The sequence below is a fragment of the Nycticebus coucang genome, chromosome 6 (assembly GCF_027406575.1).
Source record: "Nycticebus coucang isolate mNycCou1 chromosome 6, mNycCou1.pri, whole genome shotgun sequence".
NCBI classification, from domain to species: domain Eukaryota; kingdom Metazoa; phylum Chordata; class Mammalia; order Primates; family Lorisidae; genus Nycticebus; species Nycticebus coucang.
The window spans coordinates 6,960,094-6,986,909 of record NC_069785.1 but is presented as its reverse complement, the minus strand read 5'-3'; the positions used below and the strand labels follow the sequence as shown (position 1 = coordinate 6,986,909).

General features: G+C 35.8%; 1 protein-coding gene across 1 annotated transcript in view; it reads right to left on the bottom strand.

Annotated features, from left to right (window-relative positions):
* Positions 1–26,816, bottom strand: part of SOS2 (SOS Ras/Rho guanine nucleotide exchange factor 2) — an 80,181-nt gene that overhangs the window by 42,075 nt on the left and 11,290 nt on the right. The window contains exons 2-8 of the mRNA XM_053596079.1: positions 21,000–21,125; positions 17,671–17,802; positions 15,530–15,694; positions 11,832–12,035; positions 10,791–10,934; positions 7,266–7,376; positions 2,762–2,860 (exon numbers count right to left, since the gene is read on the bottom strand). Of these exons, the coding sequence (XP_053452054.1) occupies positions 2,762–2,860; positions 7,266–7,376; positions 10,791–10,934; positions 11,832–12,035; positions 15,530–15,694; positions 17,671–17,802; positions 21,000–21,125 (981 nt within the window). The remainder of the gene's footprint in view (positions 1–2,761; positions 2,861–7,265; positions 7,377–10,790; positions 10,935–11,831; positions 12,036–15,529; positions 15,695–17,670; positions 17,803–20,999; positions 21,126–26,816) is intronic.

Below are 26,816 nucleotides of genomic sequence, written 5' to 3'. Positions count from 1 at the left end.
ATGTTAAATTATCTAAATAACAGCACATATTCCAATTTTGTCAATTGTGCCAATAACATCCTTAGGATACTTCTCTTCCCCCTTCCCCGCAAAAAACAGGATGCAGTCATTGTTACACTAACTTGTCATGTTTCCGTTGTCTCTTTTAATCTGCACAATTTCTCAGCATTTGCCTTTCAAGGCTCCTCCAAATAAAAAAGGACATATACACATTCAGTAGGACAAATCCCTATACACCAAGGGTATCCAAACTTTTGGCTTCTGAGCCATACTGTAAAAAGAAGAGTTGTCTTGGGCCACACCAAAAAATACATAAACACTAATGAAAGCTGATGAGCAAAAAGCCCCAAAAAAGCCTGTGCATAATTTTTGTGACATCTACCACTACAGATAAGCAAAAAAGTCCTCATATAATCTTCCTAATTATGCAGGGGCCTGTTCAGAGAGCCTTTTAAAGTTACTGAGCAGGTCCTAATTTTGAGACCAGTAATGTAGAAAATATACATATCTAAGTAATAGAACATCTTTGGCAAATTTTTGATGTTTTTTATTTTAAAAGTGGGCAACATAAAACTAGTGAGATATTTAACATTGTATTTGAAAACTCATGCATCAGTATCTGGTTCTATGAAAATAGTTGCAATTCTCAGTTATTTCTCAAGGTGCTTATCAGACATTTTAGTTCCAATTTTACTCTTAATGTGCTTCATTCTTGAAAACAGTTGATCACAAATTTAAGTGCTGCCAAAAAGCAATGACATGAATAAGGCAAGGTCATGAAGTGAGAGGTATTTTTGTCTCTAGAAAGATAAGACCTATAAAAGTCTGGTAAGAGACATGATCAAATTTTCCTTAGGTTGAATGTCAGATTATAGCTGTATGCATTCCATTTGAAAATTGGCAGGTAACATATTTATGATGACTACAAATGAAGGTGCAAATACACCAAAATTATCAATTATTTTTCTGGAAATCTTGAAATGTTTTCAAACTCTTGTTATCAAAGCAAAAAGCAAAGCTGCATATTTTCACTATTCATAGGACTGTGTTTAGCCAACCTGGGAAAATGCATCAAATTATTTGCTTTACTTTGAGCTTCCCATAATTCCATTTGGAATGCTGTTATGGTTTGAAACATTGTACTGATAAGCTGAAGACCCATGTTTAACTCAATTAAATGAGAAGTTAAACTCACTAAAAGTGCATTTGAAAGCCAGTTTTCATCATCGAGTTCTGACACAAATTTGGTTTCTGATACTACCTGCAACTTGATAATGTAACAAATCTAATCAAGCTAGCCATTTTAATTCTGAAAAGTAAATGATGTTGCCAGTTAGCATCAATACTTTTAAGGAATTCTTGAAATTGGCGATGATTCAATCTCTTAGCCCTTACAAAATTCACCTTCTTGATAATGATTTGCATGACATTTCCACACCACTGCAATTGTGAATTGTGCTGCTATAAACACTTGAGTGCAAGTATCTTTATGATAAAATGTCCTTTCTTCCTTTGGGTAAATATCAGCAGTGGGCATTGTTGGATCGAATAGCAGGTCTATTTTTTGTTCTTTGAGGTAGGTTGTACTAATTCCTTTCTCTCCACACACACACCAGCACTTACTGTTCTGGGATTTTGTGTAACAGCCATTCTTACTGGCGTTAGGTGATACCTCATTATGGTTGATTTGCATTTCCCTAATGATAGAGATGTTAAGCATTTTTTATGTTTTTCTTGGCCATTAGACTACCTTCCTTTGAAAATTTTCTTATGAAGTCTTATTATTGACAACATATGATGCTAGAGGCAAACAGCTTTCAAGCACAAATAGATGAATAATTTAATTGTTTACATCTCCATGGAGACTAAGGGATCCATAAAGAACTCACTAAAAGGATTGGAGGCTTCATTTAAATAATACACAGGCAGCCCCAGATGTATATTTAGATTCCCAAAATTGTTTTAAATTATTGTCACATCATATAAATCCTATCATTAGCCATATAGTTGCCTTCTATATTCACCAACATTTAGAAATCCTGGTTTAACTATATAATTGAAACTTATTTTTTTTCCCTACCCGGATGATTGATTTTTAAAACCCCAAGGCTGGTCTTACAGCTACTACGCTTACATCTAAGATCAAGACATTGACTGTGATGATCCGACTTACCCTGAGCCACAGCTACTTTTGCTACAATTAATCACTAGCCTCCAAGTCCTCTTAACCAAAGTGACTAAACCCAGCAGTACTAGTGGTTAGCCAGTTAGTTAAAGCAATTTTTTAAAGATACATACATATTTTTAATGTGTTGCTTGAGTCCTATCTAAGAGAGGAAGAATATTACACTGCACAGAAAAAAATGTCAACTTTTCTTAATAAGTTAAACATATTTATTGCAATATTACACTAAAAAGTTGTTAATTACTCATAAAAATACTCTTTAAAAGACTGGTATTGTGTATCTCCAAAAATTAATTTTAAAAAGTAAACTCTTTTCTATTAGGTTAGTTCTCTGACATTCAAAGTTACAAAATAACAAACAAGGACACATTTTCCTCTCTCTATCACATAGGAATTGTCTAAAGATAAGTAAGATGTATGGGGTTTTCTCCAAGCTCACTGCAAAGAAGGAAGACATTTTAAGATACTTGATTGTTATGAACAAAACATATTTCAAAATAATATGATCAGGTAAAAAAACTAGTTTTTAGTCCCTAGCAATTCAAGTATTTTTGGTTCAGAAAGCTTTCACCTTACCTTTAATAATTCAAAATAATGCCAACAATGATATACTGGCACCAGCATAAGGCGTGGAAGAACGTAACGAACTGCCTCTTTAAAACCATCAGCAATGGACTGTAAAACAAAAAGATATTAAACTATATCTTTGATATCAAGGATATAGAAATAGCTTTTAATTCAAAATAGTAATGGAAAGCACATTCTATACTGAAGTACTGTAAGTCATTTTTTCTCTCTTCAAATTATTAGATAAATATATACATTTCTTCATCCTTTATATGGCTAAAATAACTTCTACAATAGTTCTCTACAGCTTTTTTTCAAATGTTGGGGCTTCTATATCCCTAAAGGAATTTTGAAGAGCCACATTCCCCCCCAACCATTTTTACAATGTCATCAGCTATGTTTTAAATTTAAATAGTTACAAATGATGTATTTTGAGGAATGTTGCACATTGTATCCTGTAAACATGATTTAAATATATTTCATCAAAGAGTGACTGAATAAATTTCAGATTTGTCTCATTTATGAAAATGTCTTGTCATATAATTTGATTGACAAAGCCAATCATCACTGCCAAAATAAACAGCCAGCAGGCTTAAACTGTCAGAAGTCTGACTTCATTCTCAAATTCAAATAAGCACTTCGATGTCATGTCCTCAAGAATTAAAAGCATCTGGAAGAATCTACAACTGCTTCTAACATAGTAGTACATCAAGAAATGAATACTTGACAAGTATCCCTTTCCTTTATCCCAAATCATGATAAACTAATTAAAAAAATGTTAATATAAACCCTTGTTATATAATCATTTCACTTAACTCTTCAGTAGTCAGATCTGATAAGACATAGGTAAGACATTTTGGCTACCAAACTAAGAGGGTTTTTTTTTTTTTGAGATAGTCTCACTATGTGGCCCTTAGTTGAGTGCCATGGTGTCACAACTCACAGCAACCTCAAACTCTTGGGCTTAAGTGATTCGCTTGCCTTAGCCTCCCAAGTAGCTGGGACTACAGGCACCCACCACAACGCTCAGCTATTTTTTTTTGGTTGGAGCTGTCATTGTTGTTTTGCAGGCCCAGGTTGGGCTGGAACCCACCAGTCTTGGTGTATGTGGCAGGCACCCTACTCACTGAGTTACGGTGTGCTGAGCCCAAACTAAGAGATTTTTTGTTAACCATGATCATACCACACCTTTCTTTTAGAAACTCCTTTGCTTTGTATTCAATGAACTCTCCCTTAGGAATAACACCTCCCCCCGCCCCACTTGGCTGGTACCCTGGAGGTTTTTATACCTTGGATCAAAGAATCATGGGAAATTATAAATGGCAAAAGGTAATATGCAAGTAAAGTTGGAAAAAATAATGTAAAAAAACACAAACCAGATTTCAAGTAGACTAGACACTGCCTCCCTTAAACCCTGTGTGCCTTTATGTACCCTGAAAAATCTTAAAGTGTATAGCTATGAATAGGTAATACCTCAGTTTGGGAAACTACTGCTCTGTACAATAAATAATTTTTTTTTAATTTATAAGGGATTTAAAACTCACTCATGCTGATTTGAAGCGTAAGGTGCACCAGTAGGTACTTCTCCTCTTAAGAAAAATACCAACGAGAGCAATATACATGAGAAAGAATCTCACATGCTTCTTTAAAAAAATACCTTCATGGACAAATACTCCCATGATTCTTGTATTTTCTTTTTCTTTTTTTTTGTAGAGACAGAGTCTCACTTTATGGCCCTCTAGAGTGCCATGAGATCACACAGCTCACAGCAACCTCCAACTCCTGGGCTTAAGCGATTCTCTTGCCTCAGCCTCCTGAGTAGCTGGGACTACAGGCGCCCGCCACAACGCCCAGCTATTTTTTTGTTGCAGTTCAGCCGGGGCTGGGTTTGAACCCGCCACCCTCGGTGTATGGGGCCAGCGCCTTACCGACTGAGCCACAGGCACCGCCCAATTCTTGTATTTTCTTAACTTCTAATTTGTTTGACAGACTTATTACCTAGTAACCAGACTTGTCAGGATAGGCACAAAAAGCCAACTATTTTCTTAAAGATTCATTTCTTTTAGCATTTAGTATAGTCTGAACATTTGCATCCCCCCCAAATTCATATATTGAAACCTAACTCCCAGTGCAACAGTATTAAGAGATGGGGCTTTTAGGAGGTGATTAGGACATGAGCAGGCAGAGCCTTCATTCATGTGACTGGTGCCCTTATGAAAGGGGCCTGACGAAGCTTATTTGCCTCTTCCAACATGTGAGGGCACAGAGAGAAAGCACCATGAATACACCAGAACGAGCCCTCACCAGACACTGAATCTGCTGGTGCCTTGCTCTTGGACTTCTCAACCCACAGAACTGTGACAAATAATTTCCGTGATCTACAAAGCCATCCGGTTGGTGGTATTTTGTTAGAGCATAAACAGACTTAGACAGCAATAAAATAATTAATACACTGATTTGAATTACTCTGGTTTAATTGGAAACAATACGGAACTTTAAAATTAGTGTGTAAGATCATCTGTTTTATTAATTTACAGTAAATTGGCTACTAAAGTATATTTAAAATTTCTGCACTATTTACAATGTAAGGAGTCCTCTGATAGCAACAGAAGCTATAATTAGTGTTTAATACATGCCAAACATTATCTTTGTGATTTACATGTGTCTCTATTTAATTTTTGTAATAAGAGTTACACATTATTATCATCATACCATTTTACAAATAAGCCAATGGAGACTTAGAGATTCACTGAATTGCTAAAAATAACACAACTATTAATTGGCCCAAAGCCAGAAGTTGTAAAATCTCATTTTTGCCCAAATCTCATTTTCTTAAGGTGTGCTACATAGCTTTTGAAATGCTTTTTGGTTTTTAATGAAGCATTACTTCCCTTTAAACTGAATGAAAATTTTTAAGCTAACATAATACAAATGAGTTTGGCCTGAAAGGGATTTTATCTAAATTTCAATTTACTGAGTATCTGGGGTGATACTTCAATAACTGTATCTTAAACATTCAAATTCCATAGGAAGAATTCTTAATAAAATAGAAATGAAACAAAAAGTGTGAGTGCTTTTAATGAGTATGCAAAGTTTTTATATACAGATTGTCCCTTTAATTAATGTTTACTTTACAGTTTTATGAATATGTAAGATTTAAGTATTCCTCGTGAAGTAATTTTGAAAATTAGGTATAATTTTTATCCCACTTTTACAAACTTTTGAGAATAAAGTAGTAGAAGAAATAAAGTAGATAGGAAGACAACAGTAAATTTGATTTTACACATGATATATCTGAAGCGCCTACAGGATACCCATATAATTTATGGTTATATGAAAGGGTAAAGACACACACACAAACATGGTGCTCAAAGGTAAGCGATGGCCTGGAAATACAAATAGAAGTAATCAGCATGTAGACACGGATGAAGTCACCCTCGGAGGACACCAAGAACATAAGAACAGAGCTGATGGCAGTTACAAGTGAGGAGACCGGAAAGAAACGAGAGAAGTAAGAAGAAAACAAGAGAACGTCAGTCAAGGAACAAGAGGACTAACAAATACTACCCACTCAAATATGAAATAAAAAGATCTGCTAGATTTGGCAATTAATTGTGAAAGGCAGTTTTTAGTATTGTATCCTGATTAGAATACACAGGGTAGTGTTTTGACAAAGAATTGTGAAAAGTAACATCAAGATAACTGGCTGCAAAGTGAAAAAAATCAAAGAGAGGAGTAACTAGAGCAAATGGTTCGTGCATTTGTGTATGTGCTTGAGGACAATAAAGATTTGACCATAAACACACGCTAAGAGGTAAAAGTCAGTGGAGGTGCAGAAGTTTCTACAGCTAGCACGCAGTCAAGTACCACTTATGCCAAGGTAACCTCTGCTGTGTCGAGAGAGTGGAAATAGAATTTTATCTCTCTCAACTCATATTCATTTTATCTAAGTGTATTACTCAACCAATGAACATGAACACTTCTCCTCAACAGTCTAACGCAACAGTCTAACGATAAGAATTATCATGAATTTTTAAAAATACAGTATTTATCTCCTTTAAATTATAGGCCTAATAAAGAAATCAGTGAATGCAGTTGAGGCTATTTTCAACTTATGATTTCTTCCAAATCTTACTTCTATAGGGAATATGATCTGAAATAGCTCTCTAGATCCATCTCTATCACCCAAATCTAGGATGTGCCAGTTTCTTCTGGTTATTCAGTATTTGTGATGATGTGCCACAAAAGATTTTCACATGAAGAATAAACTGAGGGCCAGGCACACTGGCTCATGACTGTTACTACCAGCACTTTGGGAGGTCGAGGTGGGAGGACTGCTTGAGGCCAGGGGTCTGAGACCAACATGGGCAACACAGCAAGATCCTACCTCTACAAAAAAAGAGAGGAAGGACAGAAAATAGAAGACAGTCTAAAATAGAATTAATAGGACTTCAGGGATAAATGGAGTATTTTTTCACTTGCTTCATAAAAAAGAAAAAGAATTTAAGTTTACCTGAAAGTGTAGAGCAACTGCAGGTCTGGCCATTAGTTTACTGAAATGTTCATTAAACTCTGGTGAAAGAATGTCCTGTGATAATGTTTCATAAGGATCAAATGCTTGTTCCTATTTTTGTTTAAAAAAAAGAAAAATGTATTAGGCTTAAAAGAACATGTTTTCTACTAATATGGTACATATTCCTTAATGGCGAATTTTTAATCAAGTCCTCAATTAGGTTTTATCACCTTTCGCTCTCTACATTTTCTGGACAAAACAGCAATTCCTATGGCCACAAGTGGTAGATTTTTAAAAATATAAGTAGTGACCTAGAGCAACAGGTCTTAAAATAGGTCACTGACTCTGTGGTCACAAATATCAAACTATCGAAATGCTTATATACATACATCCCCATTTCTTCCCCCTATGAAAAGGGGGGGAAAAAGGCTAGAATTTGAAATTCAGCTATACTTACGTAAGTTGAAATGAGTTTACATTTCAAATTAAAGTAGAACCTCCATATTGACCAGCTCCCTACACTGAACACCTCCTTAAGTGGACCTAAGTATCACAGACCTGGTCATGGAGCACATGTGTGTATCAGTACAGCAGGCCTAGCTCCTTATGCTGACCACCTCTGTCTGTTGATCAGTTTGGTACAGTCTCCTGGGTGGTCAACTTACAGAGGTTCTACTGTATTTTCAAAGGAGGCAGAAGTGATATCTCTGTTTTATCTACTCCATAATTACCAAAATTAGAAAAAGAAAGCCTAGCACAGATAATATACAGGAAGATAGCAAGCAAAAATTGCACATAGTTTTTTCAATGTCTATAATTAAACATACTCCTGTTATTTGGTAATAATAATTCCAATGTTTAGTTAGACCTAAGAGATTTGTTTCAGTTTTCTTTTTTAAAAGTACAAAAAGAGTGCAGAGAAATTAGAATACTTGTACATTGTTAGTAGGACTGCAAAACAGTCCAACCCTCATGAAAGACAGTTCCTTAAAAAGCTAACCAGAATTACATATGACCCAGAAATTCCATTCCTAGGTATACATCCAAAAGCACTGAAAACACCGCAGCATTATTTACAATAGTTAAAAGTGGAAAAAATCCAAGCATTCGTCAGCAAATGAATAAAGAAAATGTGGTATATAAATGCAGTGATTATCCAACCACATAAAGAGGTAAGTTCTGACATACTGTTATAACATGGATGAATCTTGAAAACATTATGCTAAGTGAAGTAAGCAGACACAAAGACAAATATCATATGACTCCAGTAACATGAAATATCTAAACTATGCAATTCATAGGAGGGATAAAGCAGATTAGAAGTTAACAGGAGTGAGAGGAATCAGGAGTTCTGGCTCATTGGGCAGAGTTTCTGTTTGGAGTGACGAAAAAGTTTAGATGTTAGTAATGAAGGTACAATATTGTGAATTTAATAAAAGCTACTGAATTGCACACTTAAAAATTGTAAAAATGGCTAATTTAATGTTTTTTATGTATTATAACAAAAATAAAAATAATAAAGTATTTTAGAACTATATCTATAACACTACAAATTAATATATCATAGTATAAAAACACTATCAAGAGCAAAGGCTACACATTTAAATTTTTTTTCCTTTTCATCATCCTCAATCACTTTTTCTTTTTTTCTAAGGCTAAATATCTTGACTCGGCATCAGTAACTGAATACCTCTGTACTATCAGTTTCTTCGTCTATAAAGTGTATGTAATAAAAGTGATCTATATTTTCAGCAAAATTATATTCAGCATTCTGTATTCAGAGATTAAAAAATTAGAAATTTTTTTACATGAATCTAAAGGCAGCACTTTTAAAGCTCTGTTTTCCAGAAGACATAAAAATGGCCAATGAATATGAAAAGATATTCAACATCACCATTAATTTTTTTAAAAAACAAAATTAAAGAAAAGTAAGATTATTTTGTTTTCCCATTGGAATGGCAAAAATGAATGGAATAATACCTAAAGTTAGTAAAAGGGGGCTACTAAACAAGGAGAGGCTTACATACAGCAGGACTTATCTGGAAATGAATCTGGCAAAATGCTTCAAAGTTCTAAAAATGTACCTAGTCTATAATTCCACTTCCAAAAATACTGTATACCTTTTAAAAATTAGTAAATGATGATGGCATAGTGCAAATATGTTTGTTGCAATATTATTTACAATAACAGAAAAAAGAAAAAATCTACAACCTTAGGGATAATAGATGGTTAAAATGTTATGGTATCTTCACATAACACGGTATTAGTAATACTTAAAAATTGGGACAGGTATAGTATCTCACACCTATAATCACAGCACTTTGGGAGGCTGAGACAGGAGGATCATTTGAGGCAAGGAGTTTGAAACAGCCCAGGCAACATGTTGAGACTCAGTCTCTATCAAAATAAGAAAAATTAGACAAGCACAATGGTACATGCCTGTAGTCCCAGCTACTAAGGAGCTGAAGCAGGAGAATCATTTGAGCCCTGAGTTCAAAGCTGTCATGAGCTATAATCACACCACCGCACTCACTTCAGCTGGGGCAACAGAGTAAGATCCTGCCTGCCCCTCCCCACAAAAAGAATTCTTTAAGAACACTAGGATCCTATTGTTTCAAACCCACATTTACATGAATGCACAAAAAAAGTAAGGATGAATAAATGCTGGGTGTTACAGAATAAAGTCACATTCATTTTATTTATGTTTATCTGTATTAACTATATTACTTTTATAATCCTCTAAAAGACAAAAGAATGACTTTTACTTCAGAAAAAATTAAAATATAAACCTTGTTTCCAATTAAGTTTAAAATCCACAAAAGAAAAAGCGCTCTAGTCAATAAAATTTTTCTTCACCTAAACACATTTACCATGAAGAAAAAACTTTAGTACTGTAGTACATAAACTCTGACTATAAATATTACCATAAATGTACTATGAAGAATCACTATAAGATGTGCCGTAGGTGTGGTCCCACCAATTACCTCCCTCTACCCAACCTCCCCCCTCCCCTCCCCTCCCTTTCCCCATATTCTTGGGCTATAAAAGTTTCATAGTAGGGTTGAGTACATTGGATACTCATATGAAATGAGTGTATTATAGCATTCATATGAAAGCTATAAATTAGTTTCATAGTAGGGCTGAGTACATTGGATACACCTACGGTGCATCTTACAAGGGTACATGTGAAACTAAATGCAGAATATAATGTTTTAACACAATAACTAAGAAAAGGTCAGAAAGGCTATGTTAACCAGTGTGATTAAAATAGTTCAAATTATATATAAAACCAGCGCATGGTACCCCATGATTGCATTAATGTACACAGCTATGATTTAATTTAAAAAAAAAAAAAAACAGCTGGGAAAAAAAAAAAGAATCACTATAAATATAAACAATGTGATTTTAGTTTACTATTGGTGAAATCTTAAGTATTTTTTATAGCAGCCAGCAGTGTCATCTGGTTTTCACAAAGAATACCTTACTGAACAACTTAACATATATAAAGTAGTTTTATACACGCACTTCTGCCAGATCTTCAAAACAGCTGCCAGCTAAGGGATGAGGACTGCTTTCATCAGTCATTTCAACTGTGTCTTCAATCAAGCCTAAAAGTTTCACAGTCAATTCATGTATATCTGAAATGTTACTAAAAATCTTTTCAATATCCTGAAAAAAGAAAAAGAACGATTAAGATATACGAAGTCAAGAATTGTGCTTAAAGATTACTAAGTAAGTGTTAAGGGTGTATTTTCACCTAATTTCACACTAATATATTCCAAGACACAGTAACAGTGAAAAGGAAGAGAAATTTAAAATTTTGAGGGGTTACAAACACTAAAAACACTGGAAAACGTAAATTCTAAATAGTTTTGTTAAATAACTCTAAAACCTGATATTGTGAATAATTCTAAGCAACTCTTTACATAAAGAATTCTGATATTTGAGTGTTTTAAAACTAGATAAAATGCAAATAAGACTTGATCAAGGTTTTTTTTAATCAATGTTTTATAGAGCTGGTTAATCACAAGAGCTGGGATCAGAATAAAGATAACTCCTAACCCAGATACAATTTGGTAAACCCCCCTTTCTAATTTCGTGCCTAATTTTCATTATGACTGCACTTATTACATTAGTATGACAATTCACTTTTTTTTCTTGGCCACTCTGTTGCCCAGGCTAGAGTGCCATGGCGATCTAGCTCACCGCAACCTCAAACTCCTGAATTTAAGTGATCCTCCTGCCTCAGCCTCTCAAATTACTGGACTACAGGCACTCACCACAACGCCCAGCTAATTTTTCTATTTTACCTTAGGTAGAGGCAGGGTATCACCTTGTTTAAACTAGTCAGGACTTCCTGAGATCAGGATCTCCCATCCCAGCCTCCCACAGTGCTAGGATTACAGGCATGAGCCACCATGCCTGGCCAACAGTATTTTCACATATTTTTAAAACCCATAAATATTTTTTATATATTCACAAAGTATACCAAGATTCTATTTATGATTTTAAGCTGCTGTGTGACTTTTGGGGTACACAGAATTTCAAACCCAAAAAGGTACTTACAGAAGGTTTAAATAGTTTTCTGTCAGAAAGGAAGGCTTCTCGAAACACTTTTATGATCATATTCAGTTCTCGCAAATACTGTCTTTCTTCTGCAATTTCAGTTCTGACAAGGTCATAGTAGTTTAATTCACCTGAAGAACTAGGTTCATCCTCACAGAGAGAAACCAAACCTATGTCATCCTGATCAAACATGTCCATCAAAACCTGAGAAATACAAATCAGAAGCATACAAATTTATTTTCCTTACTTTTATAAAACTCCCTCAAAGTACTTGAAATCAAATATTATTAGAGTTGTGTATTTTATCAGCAAATTTATTTAAGAAAATTTAGAATAAAAGAAAAAAACTGAAGGCAGGCAATGTTCAAATAAAACTCAATATGGCAACATAAATATTTCTGAAAATAAGACCTAATGGTGAAATATATGTATGTATGCCTATGTGTGTATAATATGTATAATACAAATATATTCACACATACATAATAGTAAAAGAGATCATATCTTTGGAGAATAATAATCTGATCCAAAAATCCCAGTTCAGCTACCTACTTGACTATAATTATGGATAAGTTGTTTATTCTTTTAAAGTTCAATTCCATCTATGTAAAATATAACTGATAGAAGAATTCAATGAGGTTATCTACATGAAATATATATTACTATGTCTGGCAAATAATAAGTATTGAACATGGTAGTTCTTTGATGTATTATAAGGATGGCAGTTAAAAGGAGGAAAGTGAAATGATACTACTAAGGAGGCACATGACAGAGCAGTATGATGCTTTTCTAATGTAGATTTACTACACTGACCACTGCTACAAAGTTAAATTCAAATACCCACAAACGTACAGTGACCATCTCTTCTTTCAGAAATAGTAAAGGCTGTTAACAAGGACTTAACCAAAAGGCAAGAACTAATTGCAAATCAAAAGCAACAGGAAGAGGGTGGCCATACATTTTAGAATAGTTAAAAAAAAGATAAGGGTGGCACCTGTGGCTCAGTGAGTAGAACGCTGGCCCCATATACCAAGGGTGGTGGGTTCAAATCCGGCCCCAGCCAAACTGCAACAAAAAAATAGCCAGGCGTTGTGGCGGGTACCTGCAGTCCCAGCTACTCAGGAGGCTAAGGCAAATGAATCACCTAAGCCTAAGAGCTGGAGGTTGCTGTGAGCTGTGACGCCATAGCACTCTGCCAAGGGTGACAAAATGAGACTCTGTCTCTTAAAAAAATAACAAATAAATGAGACCTAGTTAAATATATATTTAAGACTGAATAAAAATTATTCTGGGAGTTTAGGAAAGATATAATCCTGAAAAGGAAACTGAAAGAGAAAAAAGATACATGACAAATAAGTAAACAACTAACGATTCTAGACTAGATCACTGCTATAACGGACAAGTAGCAAAACTTGAATCAAGTTTGAGAGTTAGGTGATATACTGTATCCCCAGTGCATTGATTTCGTGAATTTTCATTGTCATACTGCAGTAATATAAGAAAATGTTCTAATTTATAGGGCATGATCCGTGGCAACTTACTTTCTAATGGTTCAAGCGGCAAAGGAATATTAGTTATTGTGCTTTCAACTTTTCTATGCGTCTAAGATACTTTCAAAGTAAAAAAAAGTAATCATTTTAGAAGTCAAAATAGAAATGACAAGAAATTCCTACCATAAAATTTAAGTAGAAAGTCATTTTTTAAATTATGGCATAGTATAATGGATCTCAGCCATTATAACTGCACATCAGAATCACCTGGAATGCTTTCAAAAAATACTGAGGCTTAGAGGTCAAATCCAGGCCAATTAAATCTCCAAGGGTGAGATACAGTCATCAGTATTCTTTAAAAGCTTTCTGGTAATTCTGGTGTGCAGTGAAGGCTAAGAACCATTGGCTTGTGCCAGTTCCTGGAAGTCATTCACCTTTAGCAGCCCTAGCTGAGTTAGGCGTCTTCTCTATAAAGTCTTCTTGGCCTCACCCACACTAGAGTTGAGTACTTTCTCCACTGCACCTTGGACTTACTAGTATAATATTTTTAATCACATTGTTCTGCAATTATTTATTCAAGATTTTTTATTCTGCACTAAAATAAACTCATTCTAACACAGAATTGCTACCTTATTCAGTCTTATGACTTTATCATGCTCAAGACAATACCTGGCACATATGGGGTACTTCACAAATGTTGATTTAAAAAGTAAGGAGAACAAAGGAAGGAAAGTAGGAGGGGAAGAAAACGAGAAAGACAAATGAAAAGACTCAACTTATTCCTTCAAGTAGTTTACAGATAGGAAGGAACACAAATATGTAAACAAAAATTTTCAGAACAGAGTAACATCAGGCTCAGCGCCCGTAGCACAGTGGTTAGGGCACTAGCCACATACACCAAGGCTGGCAGGTTCAAAAAAGGCTGGGGCCAGCTAAACAACAATGACAACTGCAACAAAAAATAGCCAAGCGTTATGACAGGCACCTGTAGTTTCAGCTACTTGGGAGGCTGAGGCAAGAGAATCGCTTAAGCCCAAGAGTTTGAGATTGCTGTGAGCTGTTACGCTACAGCATTCTACCAAGGGTGACAAAGTGAGACTCTGTCTCAAAAAATAAAAAAAGAACAGAGTAACTTCAATATTGCAAAGTTTTTTGTCTCTCCCTTTGCCCCACTGAATTGTTCTGTGAAACCAAAGTTATGTTCTTCAAAATTACTTAGCTTAAGAGTACCTGGACAGAATTAAATCCATTCCCTTTTTAAAATACAAAACTCAGGCCAGGCGTGGTAGCTCACACCTGTAATCCTAGCACTCTGGGAGGGCACGATGGTAGATTGCTTGAGCTTGGGAGTTCCAGAACAGATTGAGCCAGAGAGAGACCTGGTCTCTAAAACTAGCCAGGTATTAGGGCAGGTGCCTGTAGTCCCAGATACTCAGGAGGCTGAGGTAAGAAAATCACTTGAGCCCAAGAGTTTGAGGTTACTATCAGCTATGATGCCATGGCACTCCATCTAGAGTGACAAAGTGAGACTCTGTCTAAAAAAAAAAAAAAAAAAATTAGACAGGTGGCAGACACCTGTAGTCCCAGCTACTTGGGAGGCTAAGGCAGGAGGATCACTTGAACCCAAGAATTTGAGGCTACAGTGAGATAAACTGATGCCATGGCACTCAAGCCTGGGCAATGGAGTAAGACTCTGTCTCAAATAAAAAATAATAAAATAAAATGTAAAACTAAAACTACTTTTCTTAAACTGATTTAAGACTTTGAAAGTTTTTTCCTGTAAGTAAGAGATTCTCAATAGAAAAAAGAGATCCCCATGCTGCCATACACTTAAAAACCTGAAAATACTATGGTGACTCTGTAAAGCCAGGATTTTTCTGTCTTCCGGGCGCCGGCCCCATATGCCGAGGGTGGCGGGTTCGGACCCAGCCCCGGCCAAATGGCAACAGAAAAATAGCCGGGCGTTGTGGCGGGCGCCTGTAGTCCCAGCTGCTCGGGAGGCTGTGGCAAGAGAATCGAGTAAGCCCAAGAGTTAGAGGCTGCTGTGAGCTGTGTGACGCTGAGAGACAGTGAGACTCTGTCTCTACAAAAAAAAAAGAAATTATAAAAATTACTAATATAATCATGCATTAAAAAAGAATAAGGCAGAAATGAGATAGTCATTATTATTATTCTTCAAGTTAAGTTTAAAAATCTTTTAATACATACCTTATCTGCACACATTGACACTTTAATGTCTTGCTGAGATATTTCATAATGTCGGATATTAAAAACATAATTACCAGCCAACTTCAAAATATCAGCAGAGATATACTCTAGTACAGCCACAATATATAGGGACACATGGTAATCCACTTTGTACCCTAAAACTTCCTGTGAAAAAAAGAAATAATTGCAAAAAATGACATTGTCAATCAAGTTATCAGTTAACCACTCAAAAATTACTGACAACCGGCTCAGTGCCTATAGCTCAAGCGGCTAAGGTGCCAGCCACATACACCAGAGCTGGCGGTTTCAAATCTGCCAGGGCCTGCCAAAGAACAATGACAATTACAACCAGAAAGTAGCCAGGCTTTGTGGCGGGTGCCTGTAGTCCCAGCTACTTGGGAGGTGTAGGTAGGAGAATTGCTTAAGCCCAGGAGTTGGAGATTGCTGTGAGCTATGATGCCACAGGACTCTACCCAGGGTGACAGCTTGAGGCTCCGTCTCAAAAAAAAATAAAAATAAAAATAAAAAAAATAACTAACAACCTTGTTATAAAGAAATTTCTAATAAACAAAATGTCTAAAAATTTGTTGATACCAAAGGACAGAAAATGAGGCTTTAGTCATAGTATTAAGGTTTCTTTCTTAAAAAGACATTCAATCTAACAACTTTGCCTTTTATAAAACAAGAAAAATTGATTCTAATATAAAAATCTATGGCTGGACTTCACTGAAAGTCTCTTAATGTTAACCAAAACCTATCTGAGAAATACTTGCTATCTTTATCTCCTAATTACAGCAATTTCTATGGTGAAGAGAATCTGTGTGTATGGGGGTATTTTTTAGAATTGCTATAAAAGAGTCTTCAAATCCATGTACTTGAAGCATACTCTATAGACTAAATATTCCCTGGCCAATTTTTCCTATGTATGAGGCGTGACAATTAAGTTCACAAACTTATCCTAGAAAATATGCTAGATAGACTATCACTATGGTCACTTTCAAAGTACTCCCCTTGGGAAGCTGTGTAGTGATACCAGCGCCTAGTCCAGCCTTCAAAGCAATTTTGGAACTCTCTTTGTGGAATGACCATCAGAGCCGTTGTCATACAGCAAACAAAAACATGAAACAACAATAATGAATGCCACTCTGCAAGACACTACCATACATTGACACAAACACAGTTGTGAGACGCTGACATAATACGATTATGAAACCTTACCCCAGTTGTTTGTACAGTGCTGCCAATGTAAGTGTCTGGTAGCAAGTTTGCAAACTTGATTTTACGATAGCTTTGATGGTCACCCCAGGAAAAAAGTTCCAAAATTGCTTTGAAGGGTAGACTAGCCCCTGGTATTGGTGATTAGCTTTCCAAGGGGAGTACTTTCAAGGTGGCCATAGTAATATTCAGCAGTGACATATGTAGCTCTTTGTCTAGGATAAGTTCTTGAACTTAATTGTCAGACCTCATACATAAAATACTTATGATAATACAGACTAACTGAAAAATTTCTGAATTCATAGTAGCCTTTGTCTTTGTGAATCTTCTTAATCAACAAAAGGTTGAGAATCATGGCCTACTACATGGAAATCAGTCAGAGGTAGTAGTCACTAGAAGATGCCACAATACATCACTATTACTAACTTTTAGGGTCAGGCGCGGTGGCTCATACCTGTAATCCTATCACTCTGGGAGGCGAAGGCAGATGGATTACGTGAGCTTATGGGTTCGAGACCAGCGTGAGTAAAAGCAAGACCCTGTCTCTACTAAAAACAGAAAATCTGAGGCAAGAGGATCACTTGAGCCCAGGAATTGGAGGTTGAGGTGAGCTATGACGCCAGGGCACTCTACCCAGGGCAATAGCTTGAGACTCTGTCTCAAAAAAAAAAATAATAATTAATTTAAAAATAAATAAATAAAAATAAAATTTAAAAAAATTAAAAAAACTTTTAATACTAGTTGAAAGGTAATCTGGTATCTTCAGAGTGTATTTATTTTTATTCTATACACATGTGTTTATGTACAAGTGCACATATTTACTAACACAGACCATGCTACATTAGCACGGTATACATACACCAATACTACAATGCATAAAGTGTTATTTGTTGTAAGAACTGCCTCAATATTTAATCATTTGTTACCTTCAATGATGGATGGATTTTGTCCACAGGCAGTAAAAGAGGATTTCTTCGTTTTCGTTTCTCTATGGCAGACTGTGCATCAGCAATAGCCCATTTATCAATTGGGTGAGGAAAGGTCTTTTGAACTCGTTCCTGTTCAGATCATAGCAATATCATTGTAACATTAACAGAAGTGTTCATAAATAAAAATTTCATACAAAATTCAACTTTACCACTATTCTTAATGCTCCCAATTAAGATTTCTTCTATACTAAAGGTTGTTGTCTTAAAGAAACAATCTTCCAAAGAAAGGTAAAAAATGTAGTACAAAGGAAAATTTTGAAAGCTGTACTCTCAGATGTTTCTAAAAATCTAAAAATACTTCCACATAACCAAGGCAAAACAATTATTTAAGCATTAAATCACACATAATCTTATATATATATATATATATATATATATATAAAAGGGATAGAGGGCTGTGGTGCAATCATAGTTCACAGCAACCTTAAACACCTAGGCTCAAGTGATCCTCTTGTCTTATACATATATACATATATGTATACATATACTCTTAATGCTAGTAGATAATAGTAATAAAACATGTTCCGATTCCTGTAATAAAATACATTTTTGGTTTTAAAGAAAAACATCAGCCAGTACAGTGGCTCCCATCTGTAATTCTACCAATTTGGGAGGTCAAGGAGGAGGACTGCTTGAGGCCAGGAGTTTTAAACAAGACTGAGCAACATAGCAAGACATCGTCTCTACAAAAAATTAAAGAATTAGCCAGGCTCAGCAGCGCTTAGACCCAGCTACTTCAGAGGCTGAGGCAGGAAGATTCCTTGAGCCCAAGAGTTCAAGGATGCAATAAGCTGTTATCATGTCAATGCACTCCAGCCTGGTGACAGAGTGAGACAGGGTCACTCAAAAAAACAAGCAAACAAACAAACAAAAAAAAACCCAAGAGGATTGGTGTTAAATCATTCTCAATCCCTCCAAATTAAGATTTTCTTTTATACTAAAGGTTGTTGCCTAAAAAAGCAATCTTCAAAAGAAAGGTAAATAATGTAAGTGCAAAGGAAAATTCTGAAAGCTATACTGACAGATACTTCTAAAAATACTCCCACATAACCAAGGCAAAATAATTATTTAAGCACTAATTCACACGTAATCTTTTAGTTATATTTTTTACACAATGAGCAAGTATCCTTAATACATATACTAATCTTTTATTGAGATAATATTTTTAGATGTAATAAGATGCACAAATCTTAAGTGTACAATTTGGTGAGTTTTGAAAATACTTAACACTTGTGCAACTATCACCCCAATCAAAATATAGAACATTTCCATAATCCTGGTCTCCATGCCTAATAGGCAATCATCTAGCTCCATTGGTTAAGTTGTTTCTAACTTTCATATGAATGAAATCACACAGTATGTACTCTTTGGGGACTGTTTTTTAATACATATAATGCCTATGATTGCAGCTATGTTAATGCACAGATCAACAGTTTGTTCTTTATTTTATTATCAGTTAAAATTTCATTTTATGAATCTACCATGTTTGTTCACCTACTTTCTTACTGAAAGAAATTTGAACTGTTTCCAGGCTATTATGAATTAAACTGTTTAGACAGGGCAGTGCCTATGGCTCAGTGGGCAGGACACCGGCCCCATGTACCGAGGGTGGTGGGTTTAAACCTGGCCCCGGCCAAACCACAACAAAAAAACAGCCGGGCATTGTGGCGGGCGCCTGTGGTCCCAGCTACTCAGGAGGCTGAGGCAAGAGAATCACCTAAGCCCAAGAGTTGGAGGTTGCTGTGAGTGGTAAGCTGTGTGACTCCACAGCACTCTACCGAGGGCGATAAAGTAAGACTCTGTCTCTACAAATAAATAAATAAATAAACAAACTGCTTAGACATGCATATGTAAATCTCTTTGTGAACACGTGTTTTCATTCTCTAAAATTCAATACTAGGATTAAAATTGCTGGTCACAGGCTAGATCTATATTTAACTTTATAAGAAACTGTCAAGCAGTCTTCCAAAGTAGTTATAACATTTTATACATCTACTAGCGGCCAGGCATGGTGGCTCATGCCTGTAAATCTATTATTCTAGGAGGCCAACAACAGTGGATTGCTTGAGCTCAGGAGTTTGAGACAAGCCTGAGCAAGAATGAGACCCCATCTCAGGAGGCTGAGAAAAGAGGATCACTTGAGCCCAGGTGTTTAAGGTTGCTGTGAACTATGATTGTACCACAGCCCTAGACCCCAGAGCAACTGAGTGAGACTTTGTCTCAAAAAAAAAAAAAAAAATCGTAAATAAATCACACACACACATATTGTTCAAGAGTTCTACTTGTTCCATATTTCCACCAACATTTGGTGTAATCAGTCATTAATTTTATCCTTTTTAGTAGATATAAAATGGTATTTCACTATGGTTTTAATTTTTATTTCTCTAATAACTTATGAGCTTGAACACTCTTTCATGTGCTTTCTGGCCATTATGTCTTCTTTTATAAAGTGTCTATGTAAGGCTTTTATCTATGTGGGGAGGAGAGTATTTTCTTATTACTGACTTGTAGGAGTTTTTAACATTTTCTGGATATAAATTCTTTGGTCAAGAATGTATATTACAAACTAGGAAACCCTAGTCTGTGACTATACTTATTAATTTATTAATATTATTCTAATAGTTCCTATGTTTTCAGTCCTCTTCAAAATGTATTTGCCTAACCCCAGGTTATGAAGATATTCTCTACCATTTTCTTCTGGAAACTTTATTTTATTTTATTTTTTTCTGTAGAGACAGAGTCTCACCCTATGGCCCTCGGTAGAGTGCCGTGGCATCACACAGCTCACAGCAACCTCCTGGGCTTAAGCGATTCTCTTGCCTCAGCCTCCCGAATAGCTGGGACTACAGGCGCCCGCCACAACGCCCAGCCATTTTTTGGTTGCAGTTCAGCGGGGGCTGGGCTTGAACCTGCCACCCTCGGTATATGGGGCCGGTGCCTCACCAACTGAGCCACAGGCGCCGCCCTCTTCTGGAAACTATAGTTTCAGCTTTCATGTCTAAGGCTATAATCCATCTTGAATTAATTTTTGTCTGTGGTGTGAAATATGTCTCAAAGATTTTTCTCTCTTAAATTTATCTAGTTCTAATACTTTTATTGCTAAAGAACTTTCCTTTCCTCAATGAATTAATTTGATGTCTTTGTCAAAACTGAATTGGTCATATATATCACACTCAGCTTCAACGGTTTCAGTTTCCACAATAATTTTAAATGATACAGATTTGGATACAAAAAATTAATTTTTAAAGTAACAAAATAGTTTTTACCTCCACATCTTGAACAGTCCTTGGTTGGGCCATGCATAATTTATTAAGCAGCTGAAAAATCAACTCTTCAATATAATAAAGAGACTCTTCATTAGCTGAGAGATTGGGATGTACTTGCTCTTGCACCTTTAAAAAATTTTTTTCAGTTAAAGTACCAGCCACATAACAGGAACTGAAAAGTCAATGAGAATCTTACATATAATTAATAATATTTTACTAGAATGGTTACTCAAAAACAGATATGAAACAAAAAATTAAACAAAACATTTGTTGGTCTCTGCAAACTTTTCTTAATTCACAAAAGTTGTGATTCTTAAAAATTTTTTTGACTACGTAAAATCTATGTAAAGCCACTGAACTCCTTCTTCCCTACCACCAAAAATCGTATACCCATAAAATATTCTATACAATTCTAAAAGAATCATGGTACCCTAATGTCAACTAATAAACCTACTAGCAGTACAAATCTATGTACTACATCATGAATCCCAGTGACAGAAGGGCCTCTGAAAAACCATACTCCTTTATAAATGAGAGGTGTTCTGTGAAGTACATGCTACTCAGCTTTTACATGGCCTACACCCCTTTTTATCATCACCTAGCTATGCTGAGCCTTTTTTGTTTTTAAATGTCCTCAAGTTAGAGCCTAGAAATCCATCCTAAAAAATAATCCAGTCTGACTGGATATGTAAGAAATATGGTAAATAACAGTGCTAGCATATAGTAGGTGGTCAGTAAATATTGGCTGAAAGAAAGAATAAAAGTAAAGTTCTAACTTTTTATGTCATGGCATTGAAGGATATCATGCCACTGACACAAAAACTAATAGATAATCTGATAGCTTCACAGTTAACTAAAGGTAATTAAAAAGTCTTCCCATGGGGAAAAAAAGCATGAAGTTGACCATTTCATCTAAATTTTGAAACTCCAGCATAAAATTCTGCTTTATATCTGCATTACATGCCCACCCCTAAACCAACCATTGCCAAACGAATGGTCTAAGTTTTAGGCTTTACCATTTCCTAAGGGATCCACATCAGAAGAAAATCAGGGTTAAAAAAAGACATTTAGCATAAAATGTGCATGATAGCCCTTACATTCTGTAAGTCTATAGGGTCAGTAGTGAAGTATCTTCTGTTATTTGTGTGTTCACTCCTTTCCCTGATCAGTATCTCAGGTTTATCAATGTTATTAATCTTTTCAAGAACCAAAAATTAAAAAAAGAAAAAGATAAGCAAAAACGTCAATAAAACAAAATAGAGAATCCAGACTGACTTTATTTATTTTTTTAAGAGACAAGGTTTCATTCTGTTGCCCAGGCTGGAGTGTAGTGGCCTGATCATAGTTCACTCACTATAACCTTGAACTCCCGGGCTCAAGTAATTCTCTTGCCTCAGCCTCCTGATAACCAGGTTTGGCTATAATGTCACCAAGCCTGAATAATTTTTTAATTTTTGGTAGAGAAGGAGTTTTCCTAGGTTTTCCAGGCTGGTCTCAAACTCTTAGGCTCAAATGATCCTCCTGTGTTGGTCTCCCAAAGTGCTGGGAATATAGGCTACTGTGCCCTGCCAAACAACTGATTTTTTATAAATGCAGAAAGACCTTCAGCAAAGAAGGATAGCCTTTTCAACAAATGGTGAGAGGACAGATATCCATATGCAAAAAATAAAACATACATATACAAAATTATCACACCATATATAAGAATTAAATCAAAGAAATCACAGATCTAAATGTAAAATCTAAAACCGTAAAACTTCTAGAAGAAAAAAAATGAGAAAAATTTTGATATACTGGTTTAGGCAAAGATTTCTTAGATATAACACTGAAGACAGTCCCTTAAAAAAAAAACAAAATCAAATGGATAGACTGGACTTCATAAAGATTTAAATCTTTTGTTCTTCAAAAGATATAAGAGAATGAAAAAAACAAGCTACAGACTGGAAGAAAACATTTGTAATACATATATTTGATAAAGAACTTATATCCAGAGATATAAAGAACTCTCAAAACTTAAGAAGAAAACAAAACATTCAGCAAAAATGGACTAAAGACCTGAACAAAGACTTTACCAAAGAAGATAAATGGATGGCAAAGAACATGAAAGATGTTCAACACCATCAATCTCTAAGGAAATGCAAATTTAAATCACAAGATACCATTACACTGCTATTAGAATGGCTAAAATTAAATTATCAAATGTTGCCAAAAGGAACTGGATCTCTAATATATTGCTAGTGATTATGTAAAACTGTACAACCACTTTGGAAAACATTTGATAGTTTCTCAAAAAGTTTAACATCTACCTAATACCTGATCCAACCATTCTTTGTTTTTTTTGTTTTTTGTTTTTGAGACAGAGCCTCACTATCTTGCCCTTGGTAGAGTGCCATGGCATCACAGCTCACAGCAACCTCAAACACTTGGGCTTAAGTGATTCTCTTGCCTCAGCCTCCCAAGTAGCTGGGACTACAGGCGCCTGCTACAACGCCCAGCTATTTTTTTGTTGCAGTTGTCATTGTTGTTTAGCAGGCCCAGGCCAGGTTGGAATCTGCCAGCCTGGGTGTATGTGGCTGGTATCCTAACCACTGAGCTATGGGTGCCACCCTAATCCGACCATTCTTTGGATACCTAGGAGAAAAACATATGTCCACAGAAAGACTTATGTACACAAATTTACATAGCAGCTTTACGTGTAATGGTCAAGATCTGAAAACCCAAATGTACATCAAAAGGGGAATACAAACTGTAACATATCCAAATGATGAAATACTACTGAGCAATGAAAAGTAATGGACTACTGATACATGCAACAACACAAATTAATCTGAAAATAATTATGCTGAGTAAAAGAAGCCAGACAAGAAAAAAAGCATATACTGCTTGATTCCATTAGTACAGTACTAGAAAATACCTCGGTAGTGATGGAAAAAAATCAGTGACTGCCTTGGGATGGCAAGAAATGGGAGGAAGAATTACATTGTCAAGAGGCAATCTATAGGGCTGAGGTATGTTCACTATCTTTGATTATTTCACTGTGTGTATATGAAAATATCATATTGTAAACTTTAAATATATACAGTTTATTGTTTATCAATTATACCTCCAATAAAGCTGTTAAGAACATAAAAAATATAATATTCTAAGGTAACATTTTTCTGATCAGAGTGTATGATCAACAAGTGAAACCACATATTCTATAAACTCCTTAAGGTCAGGAACCTTTTTTTGTTTTCAGTTTCCTCTTCCTATTTCTCCACACCTATATTCCTAACACATAGGTTGCTTAGTACCATGTTATTAAAGGCAGAGTCCCTTGCATAAAGAAAGTGCTAGGTAAATACTTATTAAATAGAGTCATGGTAGCAAACCAATTTCTTGGCCTCACTTCAACTATATAGAGACTGAGAAAAATTAACTCCATAAGTTTTTTTTATTCTACTGGATATGTACCTGGAAGCTCAGTTATCACATTATAAATGAGAGAATTCCCACTCTGGTTCTCTATTTCTACATCTACTAATATTTACTTCTGATTTAGAGTTAGGAACTTAATTAGGTGCTTTTTTGACAGGTTATCACAATGTAGGTTTATTTAAAATGCAGATAAGTACAGGCCTGGAATCTCATTCTATTTAACTTAATATTCAGTGAGAGCTTACCATAAAAAAAGAATATTACTGAAACAGAAACTTTTGTCATCAAATTTTCCTTGAAAGGAATAAAATGGCATATGGTCTGTAAGCACCTTCCCATAAAGGCAGGCCATGAACCAGCAAAGTCAAAGTACAGGCTAAAAGTCCCAGGTATCCAACCTTTTTTCTTCTCTGCTTCACATTGGAAGAAGTGTTGCCGTGGGCCACACAGAAAATGCACAAACAATAAGGAAAGCTGATTAGCAAAAAAAATAGTTCCATGTGTATTTTTCATAATATTTGACACTACAGATAAACAAAAAAACTCCTCACAAAATCAGCATGTGGTTGCAAGCCACAGGTTAGACACTCATGGTAGACAAAAGGTTCCCAACTTGTTTCAGTGGCAGAGCAAATGGGAGCCAGGGTTCGTTGTAGAACATGAAATATTAAGATACTTCTATTTCATTACAGTTAGCAGGAACCATGTGAGTAAAAATAACTATCAAACTTAAAATCAAACTATAGACACGTTTGTAAGAAAAAACCAAAAAGCACAATAAGCCATTTTGCCTTTAAAGCTCTATATCTCTTCTTTATTTTAATATGATCTTCCACTACTTACTAGCAGGTAAACTGCAATAGACACTGAAAATTTATTTTAAATTTTGACAGAAAAACAAAATAGAAAAAAATAGTAACACTGGTGCTTTTGTCCCCTGTGAATTAAAAAGGATCACTATTACTAAATCTGTTTTCTTCTTTTTTTTTAGAGATAGAGTCACTTTATTGCCCTCGGTAGAGTACTGTCACATCACAGCTCACAGCAACCTCTAACTCCTGGCCTTAGGCAATTCTCTTGCCTCAACCTCTCGAGTAGTTGGGAATACAGGCGCCCGCCAGAACGCCCAACTATTTTTTTATTGCAGTTTGGCCGGGGCCAAGTTCAAACCCGCCACCCTCGGTATATGGGGCCAGCACCCTATCCACTGAGGCACAGGCACTGCCCTAAATCTGTATCATTCTAAGTTTAAAAATCCCTGGGCCAAGAAGACAAGGGGTAAAGCAAGTTCTCCTTTCCTACTTTTCCCTTCACAGCTGCTCTCCTCTTACTTTACTGAAGAAAGGCAGCTCTCTCGCTTGTCCTAAAACTCACTATGGTATGTTGCTCTAAGGTGCAAAAATAAATAAATTCTAGGACACTGAACAAAGAGACAATTATGAATATTTTCATTTAAATATATTACATCTTCCATCCCTTAGCCTACTGTTGAAAAATACATCCTCCTGAGGGGACAGGCCCATGAAAACAAAGAAAAGAGCATCTTTGAGAAATACTTAAGGCAGGCCTGGCGAGGTGGCTCATGCCTGTAATCCTACCACCCTGGGAGCCAAGGTGGGAGGATTACTTGAGCTCAGGAGTGAGACCCTGTGTCTACCACAAATAAAAAAAAATTAGCTGGACATTATGATGGGTGCCTATAGTCCTAGCTCCTGGGGAGGCTGAGGCAGGAGGACCACTTGAACCCAGGAGTGTGAGGCTGCTGTGAACTAGGCTGATGCCGCAGCATGCTAGCTGGGGCAGCAGAGCAGGACTGCTTCCAAAAACAAAATTTTTAAAAGGAATACTTAAGGCAATATTCTTTCAATCAGGAGAAAAAAATCCAAAGCAAGTTTTCACACTTTTACCTTTTCTACCTATTTAAATTCAGAATAAGATGGGTGGCATGTGACACAAAGTAATACATTCTTTTGAATTGAAAAATTAAGTTAGACTTAGTCTGACAAAAGATAAACTATTAGGGTGGCTGGATTAATAATTAAAACTGACTTTACTAATTAGGTTATGTGGTAGATATTGACCACAGAATGAATGCATGTAGTAAGCAGAACACAGGTGGGACTTATGAATATGATGGGATATCATTCTTGTGATTAGGCTACCAAATACGGCAAAGGTACCTAAGGTTCTTAATCAATTGACTTGGAATAAATAAAAGAGATTATGCTGGGTAAGCATGACCTGATGAGATGAGTCTTCGAAACTAGTCTAGAATTATAAGAGGTAGTAGCAGGCTCAGTGCCTGTAACTCAGTGAATAGGGTGCCAGCCACATACACTGAAGCTGACAGGTTTGAGCCTGGCCTGGGCCTGCCAAATGACAATGACAACTGCAACAAAA